At 39.8% G+C, this 15656-nt stretch overlaps 1 protein-coding gene and 1 non-coding gene across 2 annotated transcripts; one reads left to right on the forward strand and one right to left on the reverse strand.

Annotated features, from left to right (window-relative positions):
* Positions 1–1091: 1091 nt before the first annotated feature.
* On the reverse strand, positions 1092–1198 carry LOC125493077 (small nucleolar RNA R71). The gene has a single exon (XR_007269458.1). It is a non-coding gene; the product is annotated as a small nucleolar RNA R71 (small nucleolar RNA).
* A 4054-nt stretch (positions 1199–5252) lies between these two features.
* LOC104883813 (uncharacterized) lies at positions 5253–13356 on the forward strand. Its single transcript, XM_010668375.1, has 2 exons — positions 5253–5535; positions 13220–13356. The coding sequence occupies exons 1-2, from the start codon at positions 5253–5255 to the stop codon at positions 13354–13356; spliced, it is 420 nt and encodes a 139-aa protein (XP_010666677.1).
* The last annotated feature ends 2300 nt before the right edge of the window (positions 13357–15656 follow it).

Here is a 15656-nt window from a genome sequence, read left to right on the forward strand (position 1 = left end):
TTTAAGTGTGGCATAAGAAAAACTTGTCGCATCACTAACCTTCTTGTGATCAAAGATGCGCTGCATACGCTTCTCCCAATCCAAGTAAACATCAGGCTCTAAGGTACCATCAAATTCCGGGAGTTCACTTAGTTTCATCTCCTCCTCTTTGCGTGGTTGTCGCTCATAGGAGTTGTAGGAACGTTCTTCAGCCTTGGTTCTCAATCCCAATAGTTCCTTTTGCATCTCCCTCATAGTCTCCACCACTGAATTCAGGCTAGCATCTAAATTCACCATCTTATTTCCTAGGAGGTCCACATCGTCTCCCAGATTCCTCGAAGCTTCACCCACCATCTTCGCGCAAAGACAGGATTTTTGCGTCAAAGTTCGAGATCGCTGTGACTTCGTTATAAATCGGATTGAGCTGAAATTTTGACACAACGTATCCCTGTATGTTAGCTTTACACAGAACCAAAAAAATCACAATTTGGACACCGGACGCGCCCTCACGCGCCGTCGCAAGGCACCCTGCTCTGATACCACTTGATGTGATTTTTATTGGCGGTTCGAACTATTTTTGTGTTTTTTATGATTTTTATGGACGAACAACAATAAGAATAAAATGGATAGGCTCTTAAATCGCAGTTTAAGAGGTTCTCTTGTGAGTCTCAGCTCCAAGATCACACAAAGTCGCGGTTTGTGTATTTGAACACTCAGTTCTATGCAAGCACAAGCTTAACACTTTAATCTAAAACTTCTCTACTTTATTTAAGATGGCCGAATAGCCTTTATATACTACAATACTTTCCTAAACCTACTAGGACTAGTAAAGCTTAAAGATAAAAGATAACTAGCCTAGTCATACGCCTAAACCTAATAATTATTAAGACTCAATGATAAGGAATTAGACTCCTACTCATAATAGGATTCCTTTATCATTTACACACTTACTTAAATAAAACCCTAAATTACATAGAATTCTAACAGAACTAGAACTCTACATAATTATTATTCCATTTCATATTACTTATAGAAAATGATCATATCATATATGTATCAGGGAGGTAGCCAAAGTTTTCCTAAAGAAGATCATATCGGAGGAGAAGACCACATAAATGAGAAGGAAGATCTCTAACTTCCAACAAGAACCGAATGAGTCTCTTGGTGAAGCTTGGAAACGATTCAGTGAGTATGTTAGAGCTTGCCCCCATCATGAGTATAGGGAGCCTCTACTTGTTATATTCTTCTATGATTCTCTTGATCCCATTAGCAGAGCCAATCTTGATGCTGGAGCCGGAGGCTAATTGAGGAAAGTTCCCCAAGCTCAACTCCAAGATACCATTGAGGATGTAGTTCGCAACTATTCATGGGGTGGTAAGAGAAGAAGCCAAGGAAAAACTAATGGGAAATTCGAGCTTGACCAAGAGTCGCTCAAAGCTTTCATTGAGCAACTTCTTGACAAAAAGCTTAGGAAGGAACAATCTTGTTCTTCCTCATCTCGGCAAGTAAACTTATTCTAATGTGAAATTTTTGGGGGTACCAACTATGACACCTCTTATTGTGCTGGTAAGGTCCCCGAGCATGTGGCGACTATGGGCTATCTCAACAATCGAAGAGATCAAAGGGATAATTGGAGAGGCCCTAACCCCAATCTTAATCCGAGGTTCAATGATTATGGTGGGCCAACCAATTTCAACAATCAAGCAAAAATAAAAGAGCTCCCTATTTACATCTAAATGCTAGAAACAATTTCAAAAAGCCCCATCCACAAAATCAATTCTCAAACCAACGCCCAACCACTTTCCCAAACACCTTAAACCCTCAAGTTGGGCCATAATCGGACACTCATCTTATCCTAGACAACATTAAAAACATCTCAACAATTGAACCAAAAGTTGAGCAACCTTTGTCGCAAAGTAGACCAAAAATTCGAAGAAACCACTTCTCACCAAAAGATCCGTGACAATCAAGTTGCCCAACTAGCCAAGAGGGTTTCTCAACTTTCAAATGAGAAGCTTCCCGGTCAACCCGGTCCGAATCCCGCAAATTCCCACCATTTGAAGGCCATTTCCTAAGGTCTGGAATATTCTTTAAAAGGATCTAAAGATGTCAACAAGAGGAGGATAAGGAGAAAGAAGAGCAAGTTGTTGAACAAAGAGAGATTGAAATCCTAAAAGAGGGTGTTGAGAAGTAGAAAGAGATTGAGGTAGAAAAGCAAGCATCAACATATGTCCAACCATCAAAATTCGATCCTGCCCCACCATTTCGGAAAGGATGGTTGAGAGGAAGTTGAATGATAAGTACAACAATTCATGAACATGTTGAAAGGTCTTTAAATCAACATTCCCTTTCTTGAGTCTATGTAAAAAATGCTATCCTAAGCAAAATTCTTCAAGGAGCTTCTTTCCAACAAGAAAAATCTCAACAAAGAATGGATCACTCTTCCTCACCAAGTGAGTGCGCTTGTGCAACGTCAAATGCCACCCAAGCAATGAGATTCGGGTAGCTTTACTCTCCGGTGAAGTTGGGAGACCTTGCGACTAAGGGATCAATTTCTGATTTGGGTGAAAGTGGATTCCCTTGTCCATTGCAAAGTTGCTTAAGTTCGAGATGATACCTTTAAGGGAGACAAATTCAATTGGCCGACCGCTCGATTACGCTACCTTGTGGAGAACTTGAAGATACACCAATTCGAGTTGGTAATATCTTTGCACCTTGTGATTTTGTTGTCATGGATATGGAGGACCTTTATACTCCTCTTATCCTTGCGAGATAAGCTCTTAAAAAATGGGAGTCGTGATTAATTGCAAGAACAACACAATCACTTGTGAGGTGGCCGGTGCAAAAGTTGTGTTTTGAGTTTTCGAAAACCTTAAAGCAACTTATGGTGGAGAAGGTGTGGAGAATAGACTCGGTGGAGTCGAAAATTGTTTTTATGAGAGGGTACAAACCATGGGATATGATACATTCTATGATACCCTCCAAGATGATGAGGGGGTGGAAATATCAAGAGAGGCCATGGAGATTGAAGATCAACTTGATTAAGCTCATTCGATGCCCAAGAAAGCAAGGATGAGCTCCTATTGACCCAAATCGTGCCCAAGGGGGAGAGTTCTAAGCCTGCTCCCAAGGTAGAGTTGAAACCCTTACCCCTCTCTCTCATATATGCTTTTCTTGAGGGTGATTGTGAATATCTTTTATTGTCGATGCTAACCATGATGACACCTCTTTGAAAAAATTGATTGAGTTGCTGATAAAATACAAGGGTGTCATAGGATGTAGTATTGATGATATCAAGGGTATTATCCCTAGCTTGTGTATGCATTGCATGCACCTTTAGGATGGTCATGATGCCTCTATTGAACCTCAAAGGCCGTTGAATCCGACGTTGAAGGAAGTTGTCAAAAAACGGCTTCTTAAGCTCCGTGAAGCGTGCATCATCTATGTTATCTCGAATAACAAATGGGTGAGTCTAGATCATGTGGTACCTAAGAAAGGTGGCATGACCATTGTGAAGGACGACAAGGGGAATGCCATTTCGACCTGTATATGACCGGGTGGAGGATGTGCATTGGCTATAGGAGGGTTAACAAACCCACTAGGAAGGATGATTTCCCCTTGCCACTCATTGACAAAATGTTGGAGAGGTTGGTAAAGCATTCTCATTATTGTTTTCTTGATGGTTATTCAAGATTCTTCCAAATTACTATCCACCTGGATGACGAGCATAAAAGTAACTTTTACATGCTCATGTGGAACATTTGCATACCAAAGAATCCCTTTCGGTTTATGCAATGCTCCATCTACCTTCTAAAGGTGCATGATCGCCACCTCTTCTGACATGCTCTAAGATGTAATTGAAGTTTTTATGGATGATTTTAGTGTTTTCGGTTCGTCATTTGAGATGTGAAAAAAAAAAATATTGAGAAAGTCTTAAAAAGATGTCAAGAGACGATCCTTGTATTAAATTGGGAAAAGTGTCATTTTATGGTTGAGGATGGTATTATGCTTGGCCATAAGATTTCAAAGAATAGAAATGAAGTTGACCCGACAAAGTTTGCAGTGATTAAAAAGCTACCCCCACCCACTTCGGTGACCGGGGTGCATGCCTTCTTGGGGCATGCCGACTTTTGTCGCCTTTTCATAAAAACAAGTTCACAAATTGCAATACCTTTTGAAAAAGAAGTGTAGTTCAGGTTTGATGAAGCTTGTACAAAGGCATTTGAGACCCTGAAAAATACTTTAATGAATACGCATATTGTGCAAGTTCCGAATTGGGAACACCTATTTGAACTAATGTGTGATGCGAGTGACTATGCAGTTGGTGTTGTGCTTGGACAAAGGAAGGAAAAGAAAGTGAATGCACTCTCATGGCGATAATTTCCAACACAATCCCTTGATATTCCAATATTGCTAACTATTTGGCAAGTGAAGTGGTGCCTCATGACTATAATTCTCCACAAAGAAATAGGTTTTTCAAGAAGGTCAAGAGGTAGTTTTGGGAGGATCCATATTTGTACAAGAGGTATAGTGATGGTATATTTCGAAAATGTGTGCCTACTCACAAGATTGAAGAAGTCTTTGAGCATTGTGACTCACTTACATATGAAGGCCATGAAGGTGCTGGTAAGACCGTAGCAAGGATTCTTGATTGCGGTATTTGGTGGCCAATGTTGGATAAAGACGCCTATACATTCATCCTTTAATGTGGCCGATGACAAAGAATGGGAGAATTAACCAAGCGGAACAAAATGCCCCAACAACTTATTCTTGATGTTGAGCCTTTTGACGTATGGGGTGTGGATTTTGTGGGTCCTTTCATTTCTTCTTTTGGAAACCAATATATTTTGGTGGCCGTGGACTAAGTGGACAAAAGTCATGCCTTCACCTACCAATGACCCGAAGGTAGTGTTGAAGTTGCTAAAAAAGATCATATTCCCTTGATTTGAAGTATCCTGATGTCTCATTAGTGATGGAGAAGAAGTAACATGAAACTCTCTTGAAGAAGTATGATGTGCACCATAAGCTCGGTTTGCCCTACCACGCTCAAACTCAAGGGCAAGTGGAAGTCTCAAATCCCGAAATCAATAATTTGCTCGAGAGGATTGTAAATAAATCAAGGAAAAGGTTGGTTTCTTCGGTTGGATGATACTCTTTGGGTTTTAAGGACCGCCTAAAAGATCTCGATTGGCACTACTCCTTACCGACTCGTCTATGGAAAGAGATGTCATCTACCGGTTGAGCTTTAGTAGAAGGCATGGTGGGCCGTGAAAATGATCAATGTGCACCCCGACTTGGCCGGAAAGAAGAGGTTGGTTAAACTCAATGAGTTGCAAAAGTTAAGGTTCAATGCATGTGATAGCTCTAGGCTTTACAAAGAGCAAACCAAGAAGTGGCATGACAAAAGAATTAAAGATCGTGATCACTTCAAGGTTGGTGACAATGTCCTCTTATTCAACTCACGGGTTCGTCTCTTCCCAAAAAAGTTGAAGCCTACGTGGTCTGACCCATCGTCTATCACCAAGGATACTCCCTATGGCTCGTTTGAATTGGAAGGTGAAAGATGAAGTTAGGTTCATGGTAATTGGCCTAAGAATCAAGAAGTATTTTGACAAGAAAAAAATTGCGAAACTTTGTTGTTTGATGCTCAATTCTATACCCACCGACTTGTTCTCTCAAAGCCATTAGGAAACCATGATGAGATAGCTTAAGACAATAAACCAGTGCCTTTTTGTATATATTGTGTATATCATGTTATTGATAAACTTTGATTTTGGTTTTGCTTTTATGGATTCAAAAATCTGGAAGATTTTTCCCAAAGGGAAGGGATGGATATTATTTTAAGTGAGAAGTACGACGCACGACCTCTCAACTCATCTAACCAATAGTGGAGTCGCGTTTCAAGCTACGTATTACAACTCACTTTGGGCTAATTTAAACGCCCATAATATATTATTTGTTGTTTGTGTGTAGAAAAAGGAAAACGAAAAGGAAAATTGGCTATGTATTGGGCTTAGAGCTCCCGCTCCAAATTTTTGAGCGTCCTCTCTAAACCCCACTTTGAATTATAAGTAAGTGTCGAGAATTTGAAGCCCACGCTCCAGCAAAAAGAAAAAAAAATATATTAAGTGTGGGATTCAGAGCTCCTGCTCGAAACATTGGAGCACCCGTTCTAAAGCATTAATCAAAGGAAATACCGAGAATTCGAACCCCCTGCTCCAGCTTCTTGGAGCGCCCGTCCTTGCAAAAAGGAAAAAAATTGGTTAAGTGTTGGATTCATAGCTCCCGCTCCAGGATTTGGAGCCTTGCTTTAGGTTATCCAAAGCGACCGCTTTGATTCATGGAGCCAAGCTTCAGACTGATTTTCTAAAAAAAAAAAATGAAAGAACCCTGTCAGAGCTAGGGGATATCCGAATTTTTTCGGATCAGATTTGAATCGACTTTTTAGCGATCTGAATTTTTGGATTGGATCCAGTCCGATATACAATAATGCACACGCCTAGTCAGAGTGCCTGCTTTAAACTTGGAGCGCGAGCTTCGGGTGGATTTTTTTTTTTTATAAAAATGCACGACCCAGCCCCCTTCTCCTATTCTCACACTCATACACATAAACACACAAACACTCAAACCCTCACTCTCTGCTCAAGCCACCCTCATCCCGCCCAAACCCTCCACAAATCACCACTTTTACTCATCAACAACACTTAAATTTCTTTCAAAAAATCACAAAACTTACCCCACTCTCACTCCAACTCAAAATTCCCCACTCCAAGATCAATTCTTAGCAACAATTAGGGGTTCTTGCTCAGGGTACTTCAGGTTTCACTTGGGGTCGGTCTCTTATACATAATAAGAAGAAAAATTTGGTTGCAATATGTGGTAAAATCTCTCCTAATAAATCAAGTTCATTTTGCTTTTTTTTTTCTTTAGTATTTGTGCTTGGTTTTGTTAGGCCTTCACTTAAAGATTTTTTGTTAGATGAAATTAAGTGTTTGGGTTCTTGGAATTGATTAATTCGTGAGGTTGGAGGATTGATGGTGGTATTAGTGTTGGTTAACTGTTTTTATTCTTGATGATACTTGTGGAATTGTAGTGGTTATTGAGGAAAAACCCTTGGATTTTACAACCTTTGTATTGTTGTTGGTCATTATTGGTTGCTTCTATGTTGTTGGTGAAAATTTGCAACCCTTGTGAATATTGTTGTTGGTTATTGTGTTGATATCAGTGTCATGGGTTCGAAAAGACATCGCACTAAAGCTAGCAACTCCATCGCCTATAATGTGAACCTTACAAAACCCAACTATAAAGTAAGTTTTCGAGAGCGTGAGAAAAGGGAGGTGAAACAAACCCTTATCTATAATTATATAATTTGTTTCCACCTTGGGATTGATGATAAAGTGCATGACCTTGCCCATACCCTCGATTTTTCCCATTTTCTTAAAGATCTCATCCCAAATGATTAGGTTACCTCAGATACTACCTAAAACCACCCCGAACAACCTTCCATCACCTACCTTACTCTAGCTCTACCATTCTTAGCTTGCTCTGAATTCAAGAGGACATCTACAGAGATGGGGGATGCATTTGAGATTAAGTTCAGGATGTTTAACCACCAGCACGCCATGAGCCTTGTAGAATTTTGCAGGGATCTTCGAGTCAAGGTATTTGATTATTGTGGGGATGGAGTCGAAGGTTATGATATGCTAGCTTGGTGGAAGAGAATAACTGATGGGCTAGGGATTTCCTCTCAAAATCATCCAAAACTTGATAAATCCATCATGCCGCATTGAAGTACTTCCATCGGGTGTTGCCGTTTTTCTTCTTCTCTCGACAAGATCTAGGAAACATGAGTGACCAAGAACTACATTTATTGTGGAGAGCAAAAGAAGGAAGAAGGTTCATAGATCAAAGCAACCCGACCGATAAAGTTAACTTAGGGTATTTGCTTGGCATGAGGATGCTCTCCATCTAGCAAGAGACTAGAATGAAAGGGACCTCTCCTATTGGGAGGAATGGTGACATGGCTTGCTTATAAGCTACAGTAAAAGGATCAACTTATAAACATGGAGCCGGAGAACTATGGGTTGGCTCTTAACCTAGATCACCTCAAGAACATGGAAGTCATCAAAGAGACATCTAGAGCTACGCTTTGGTTGATCAAGGGTGCAATCTGGTGCAAGATCCCTAGCTTGATCCGAATGGGATCGAAACAAGAAACAGAGCAAGGCAGCAACATCATCATGAACAACAACGATAACCAAGACCATAAGTATTGTAGCACGAACTTCACCCCTCCCAAGAGAAAGGAGGTATGAGCCATTCCTACCCTTCTAGTTTTAACATTGAAAATGCTTTAACTAACTTAAGATTGCAAGTAGGCCAATTGGAGGCCAATAGTTAGGGGATGACTCAATTCATTGCTTTTTAACTATTTCGTGGAGGAAGGGCAAATCGCCTCACCGCTTAACCATCTGTATTAGCCTTCAATGCAAGGGCCAATGCCGAGTTGGGGAAAAGAGTACATTGATGGCACTCCTTGTGAGCCGTTATATCCCTATTATCAAGGCCCATCCTCCTAAGTGAGGGAGCGACATACTTTTCCTTAGTATGAATATACCCAGCCCTGTGGGTGTGACTATTTTGGCAACCCCACCTACAAGTACATCGCACAAGAGCACAACCATGATGCACACTATACGTGGTACACGAGATTCCCTCCCAACTTTTACGGTGGTTGGGAACCCCATGTCCTTCCCATGCGTGAGGATGGGACCCTGTTGAGCTTGATTATGATTGGCGCTGCCTCGATGAGAACGAGCCAAGTGGATCTTAGACCTACCCATGAATCGCCCCTACTCACCCTTTTCTTTTTCATTTCACCGTTCCTTGGTCTCACCGAGGTCGGTTTTCCATTAAAGTTTTTTTTTTTTGGGGGGGGGGGTGTAGTTTGCATTGTGTATAATGGAGGGGCACAATTTTAGGGGTCATGGCTCGGTGGCATTGCAAGCTTAAGGAGTTGTTGAGCTCTGTGTTGAGCTAGATATGTTTTTACCTTGTAATTACTCATTTTTCTTTGCCTTTTGTATATATACTCTTGTTGGAATTAATCTCTCTTTTGAGTTAATAACCTTTCAAAGCAAGTATCCAGAGATGAAATCAGGAAGATGCTATTTTGCTTCGGATATTACATTTGGCCTTTATTGCTTCAATGATGGGTGAGATTGTTCCAACTCCCTTTTAATTAATTGTTTGCTTAGTTTTAGGATAGTTTCAGAGAGAAGATGATCGTTCGAGGTTGTTTGGCTTTAAATTTTACATTGGTGGTTATGAATACCACCTAAATTTTAAGTGCTAAATTCTTTGTGATTGTGTTGATTACGTGGCATTTTCTACTTGCTTTCGTCTCTTACTATAGAAAAGATTTAACAATGAAAAAAAAAATAAAAAAAATAAAAAAGATGTTAGGCAAGATGGTAATTTATGAGGATTCTTTCGCCTTGGTCATTTTGGTAGACGAGTATAGGCATTCCCATTAGATGCTTGTATGCGCAACTAGGGTGATTCGGGATTGATTAATCTTTGTTGCTTAATTTTCTACTTCAAAATTCATTCTAGAGCTATAAATATTGTCAAATTTTGTGTTGAAAAGAGTCGAGTTGTTTCTCTTATGGAAGGTGTAGTGACCCTAGTTCAATCATGAAATCTTCTTTGGTGCACTAGTTTTACCTCCGAATAAGCTATGCTAAGAGTTAAATCGATTATTTTATGTCTTGAATCCAATAAGTGGAGCCAATGAGCCCACAAGGCACATAATAAGCCTACCAAATAAAAAAAAAAATAAGAAAAACAAAATAAGAGAGTCCAATAAGTGGAGCCAATGAGCCCACAACGCGCATAATAAGCCTATCAAAGTAAAAAAAAAATAAAAGAAGTGTCGTTGCTCAATCTTTAGAAGTCTACAATCATAATTTTCTCTTAGCAAAAGTCAAATTTTGAGGAGTTCATATGCAGCATAGGTGGTTGGGACCGATCTTGGGATCGTCTTCATTTATTTGAGAATTATTTTGGACTCTTGAATACCTTAGTAGACTCTAATTTTGCACTTTAGATTAGTCTATCATGTATATTCCCAAGTCATGGATAAATTTTGATTCCAATTATGTTTTAAAAGTTTTCCTAGATGGATTGCTTTGTGAACCACAATCTAAGAGATGATATGGCTTATTACCTTGTTTCCTTTTGTCAAGAGATGTGGGTAAAACTGTTTGTTACCCTCACGAGAGCACTCTTGTCCTCCTTGGCAACTTTGAGGTTTAAAGGGCTTGTCATTTACGCTAAAATTGACACTTAGTGTACAAACATTAATGCTTTCTCTTTATTCGAGGAAGAACGAAGGACTTAGTCAAGGGGAGTTTGATTAGTTTCTCTTGAGGTTGCTTTTATGGCCTATTTCCACCCTAATTAAGCCCTTGTTTAGTCCATTTTTATGCTTATTTTGCTTAGCTTTATTCAATGTTAGTGATTCTACTATCTTCATGCGTTTTGAGTCTTTTCTAGGAGTTATAGGTTGTTTTCATTTCATGCGAAGATTGGATGTTGTGAACATTATATGGTATGAGTTGTTCTTATCTTCTTTTAGGTTCCGTAGGGGCCTGATCGAGATTATCAAAGCTTGGAATGGAAAAAGGGAGCCTTTGAATGGAGAGAGGGAGCTCTAAAATGCAAAAAGAGTAGAAGCGGAGCCAAAGATGGAGCTCCAGCTCGTGGAGCGGGAGCTTCGAGTTCCCCTGTATACAAGCAATTCTACCGAGGAATTAAAGCTAGCGCTCTAACTTCTTAGAGAGGGACCTTAGACCTACTGTAGGAAAATCTCACATCAGGCTCAGAGCATAAGCTCAATTCATTGAGCAGGAGCTTCAACTTGCTGCAGAAAAATCTCACACTAGGCTCAGAGCAAACGCGCCATGCATGGAGCAGGAACTCTGAGCGGTTCATCTCCCGATTTTTCCGCCTTTTTCCCTTACTTTAAGTTGTATTTGTGAGGGTTATATATACCATATCTTATGACATTTAGGGTAAGCTTTTAGTTCAATAAAAAGAGGGCCCTAGATTATTATCACATTCTTCTAGGTTAATTAGAGAGAGAAACACAATTTTAGGAGAGAGAAATTTGTATCTCAACATTTGTTCTTCATTTTCATCGATAAGATCTTCTGGTAATTTCTAGTCTCAAATTCTTATATTCTAGCTTATTTTAAGTTATATGTTTAGTTTTATCCTTGTTTAAATTAGTTTATGCTTGCCTTTATTAGTCTTAGTAGTCTATTATTCAAAAATTTCAATCTTTCTTGTTTTTGCTAATGATGTTTAGTATTTTTAGTATGTTTGCTCCTTTTATTGTTGTTGTTATTAGTCTTGCTATGTTTTTCTCCTTCCTAGGCTAGATTTCTAGTTAGGGAAGGGTGATAACGGGATGTTGTCATGATTTTGAATGATGTTTGGTTGATTTTGGTGATTGTTATTTTGGTACACAAATCAAGGCATTATATTATTAAAGCATGAACCTTGATCACCTTTATGTTTGACTCTTGTGCTAATGTTGGGTTGTGTTAGAGCAAGCCTGCTAATGTTTGGTAGGGTAGGCGGTATTGAGAGGTGTGCGAGAGTGACCCCTTGATGTTGGACCAAGACCCTCAATGGACTAGAACCATTACCTATCAATGTTGTTGAAATTTATGTTCTGAGTTCTACGATTCCCCCTATCCCTAGTGTTTGTCTCATTAATTAATCACTCTTATTCTATTTGCCTTAGTTAGTCTAGTTTTTATTTAAACCTCTTTTACTTCTGTCAATTGATTTGCATCTCGAGCTAAGTGTTAAACCTTTTGCTTCTATGTGGATACGACCCCTTACTACGCTATACTACCTTATTAGGGTAGTTAGTTAGGCTAGGGTGATTTTATTCTTGACCACTGATGAACCGTAGGAAATAATGACACCTAGGTGATCGATCATACTTCTAGAAAATGTCGAACATTTTGGACAAATGTTGGATGTGGCCGTTTGCTTTCTTGGACTTCAACAACATGTCATCGATGTATACTTCCATCGTGTTGCCAAGTTTGTACTTGAACATTTGATTTACCAGTAGCTGATATGTTGCACCTCTGTTTTCTAGTCCAAAAGGCATAACTTTATACTCCCTTTGTCCCACAATACTCTTAACATTTATCAAGGCACATAGTTTTGGATGTTAAGTTGTTGTTTGGTTACAAATTATTATTTTATTGAAAAGTAGATGTGATAGGAGTTAATAGTTATTAAAAGTAGTATTATTTTATTTTAAGGAGATTGAATCTTGGCCATAGTTAGAGTTGGTAGGTAATAAGAGTGGTATTATTTTATTTGGAGGAGAGAGAGATAGAGTTTGTGTGGGTCAATAATTAAAAGGTAAAATGATTAAAATAATAGTCGGTCTATCCCAAAATAGAAGTGTAAAGAGTATCCTGGAACAGATAAAACAGGAAAGTGTAAAGAGTATTCTGGGACGGAGGGAGTAACAATAAATACCTTTGTCAGGTACGAACACAGTCTTTTCTTAGTCGTCAGGAGCATGAGGATATGATTGTAACCAGAATATACGTCCAAGAATGTGAGAAGTTCATGCCCTACTGCCGCATTAACCATACCGTCTATGTGGGGAAGTGAGAACGAATCCTTGAGACAGGCTTTGTTATGATCCGTGAAGTCTATGCAGACTCTCCACTTGCCATTTTCCTTGCTGACAACAACAACATTAGCTAATTAATCAGGGTATTTGACTTCTCACACCTTAACTGTGTCGATTAATTTCTAAACTTCGTCGTTTATGATTTAAATTTTTTTTGGATCAAACTTATGTCGCTTCTTCTTTACTGGTTTGTGCTCCAAATTAACGTTCAATTTATGGGTGATGACTTTTGGACTTATACCTGTCAATTAACAAGGTCGATCTGATGCGAACGACGTGATTAGGGAAGCTTGGATCAAGCGCCACTTCATCTATTTGTTGCTCGTCAGGCTCATCTAGCGTTGATCTGCCTGCTAATTGCTAGATTGACGCTTTCGGAGGTTTGAGCAGCGAACTATAACATTATCGAGCTGTTTTTGCTCGCCTTTGATTTCTTAGACGCTACACTTAATTAGGAAGCTGAGCGTCTAATGGTAGGTTGATGGGAATGCTTTCATCTTATGGATGCAGGACGTGTCGAGGAAGACTTTGTACGTAGATGGGCATTCTACGATGTTGAATCTTGTCTGCAAATTAACGCCTTTGGCAATGGTGGAAAAGATGATCTTTCCGATGGTTTGTTGCGCTTCTTTGCTGAATTCGACTAGTAATGTTGATTTCTTCATTATGTCCCTGTCATCAATACCCATAACTTCCAAATCACTTTTAAACAAGATGTTGGTTGAGCTCAATCCATCGAGCAACACGCGTCATAGCACACAATTGTTTACGATCAATAAAATGACCAATCCGTCGTGGTGCTCTTCGTTGCGTATGTCGTCATCATCAAAGGTGATGGACATCTCTTCCAATTTTCTTTCTTCCTCTGACCTGCAAGACTTTGAAACTTTGAACGAGGAAGAACCCTCTCTTGCTAGTCGTTTGGCTGATGAATATGTTACTCCGCAAACGTTAGATCCACTAGAAATAACATTAATTACCTCGACATGTGTAGGGGGGCACATGTTGGTTTGGCGTGAAGGTATTTTTTTTTTTCCGAAAGACGTTTTCCCTTTGTTGCTAAGAAGATCACACAGGTGTCCCTTGTTCAACATGAAAGGGACTTCTCTTCTGAGTGCGATGTAGTCTTCGGTCCAATGTCCCCATCCTTTTGAGCATCTAGTTGGTCGCCTTCCTTGGCCATCATATGAGCACGACGATCATGGTCAGAGCATTGACGGCGCCACCAACGTCAACCGAAAAGTCGTACGATTGGATATCAGGACAAGGGTTGGGATCGGCTTTGACATGTCGTTGCCTGATTCGATCTACTGTATGGATGAGGCCTCCAGTTATGCTTTTTGAGTGTGAACATCTTCCGATCTTGAGCCTTCTTATACGTGACACGTCAATATGGTGTTGAGGATTGCGTCATCTTCTTCTAACCGCATCTGGGCCAAAATTCTGCATCTGACATATTCAAATGTCGCACAAGGATACTTGGTGAGATGGTTGTACAACTTAGATTTAAGAATGAGTCCTTCCTGAAACATTCGATAGGAGTTTTAGTATCTAAGTTTTTAATTCCAATCATTTCATTATTAAAACGGCTATAATAATCACGAATATAGTTATCCTAGCTTCTGAACTATGCAATAAAGGTCACTAGTCTACTTTTCAAGACTGTGAATGCCTTCAAATTTGCTGTAGAACTTGTTCACCAAGGTTGAGAAGTTGCCAATGCTTCCAAGCTTAAGGGACTCGATCCATTTGAGGAAAAGTGTGGTCAGCGTCACTCTAAAGGATTTGCACATACATGCTTCGACCAGGTGCCATGGATTGGACGCTTGCCACATCCACTACTTGTATTGAGCGACATGCTTCGTCGGGTCGGTAGATCCGTCATAGGTTGCGATCAGCATGGGAAGGTCGAGCTTCTTTGCCAATTCTTCCTTGGCGATCTCTTCTATGAACGAGGATGCTGCATAACCATCGCGATGCTCGATGATGGTAGAAGTTGGAACTTTAGGAAGTTGAGGGAGGAGCCTCATGATATGACGATTTTGCTTATTGATCATAGCAATCTTTTTAGGCGTGACATCACCTTCTTTGGGTGGATAACCTTCTAGGTTGTTATTGTCTTTCAATTCGTTAGCATATTCGACATCTTCGAATTTAGAGCTTTGCTCGTCGTTGAGGCAATGCATTGATGAGATTTCTCCAATGTTCTTGATACGTTGATGTTGGACACCTTGGTCAAGGCCAATTCTTCTTGTAGCATTTGGACTTGCTCTTTTGACGAAGTGAATTTAGAGGACAGACAATCGTTGTCCTTCTTTATCAGCTTCATTTCAGCTTTCATTTTTCCATAAGTGCTTGCATTTCAGAGGGATCCATTGATATGGATGAGGGTGATATTTGATCGTTAACGAGAGTTGATGAAAGATCTAGTTAAAGGCCTCACGATGGGTGCCAAATTATTTATCCAGATTTTGCCTTAAAGACACAAATCGATGTTGGGACGTCAACAACCAGATTAAAGCGACTAAACGAATAAAAATGCACGAGGAAGGAAAGGGAAGTGACACAAGGAGATGGTGACGCAAAAAAAAACCCAATGAAGATGGAACGACAATTAGTACACACTAGGATAATGAATCTAAGTACAAGAGTTAGAGTAGAAATGTAATTGATAATGGATGTAAACACTTGTAGAGTATGGTTCCCCTGATTTCCTCCATCATTTCAATCCTTTATTTTCTCACCCACAACAACATTCTTCGTGTCATGCCTCGACTGAAGACCATAAATATAGGTGTCTCTTCCGTACACAACTTCTAGGGATGCGAGAGTCTCACCACGTAACCCCAATTGAATTTTCTCAGTCAAATATTTGAGTCTTTAGCTCTTCAGTGACTACTACCTCAGGTGCAAACCTAGACGATGCTATGAACTTGCTATAATACTC

The sequence above is a fragment of the Beta vulgaris genome, chromosome 8 (assembly GCF_026745355.1).
Source record: "Beta vulgaris subsp. vulgaris cultivar EL10 chromosome 8, EL10.2, whole genome shotgun sequence".
In the NCBI taxonomy this organism is placed as follows: domain Eukaryota; kingdom Viridiplantae; phylum Streptophyta; class Magnoliopsida; order Caryophyllales; family Amaranthaceae; genus Beta; species Beta vulgaris.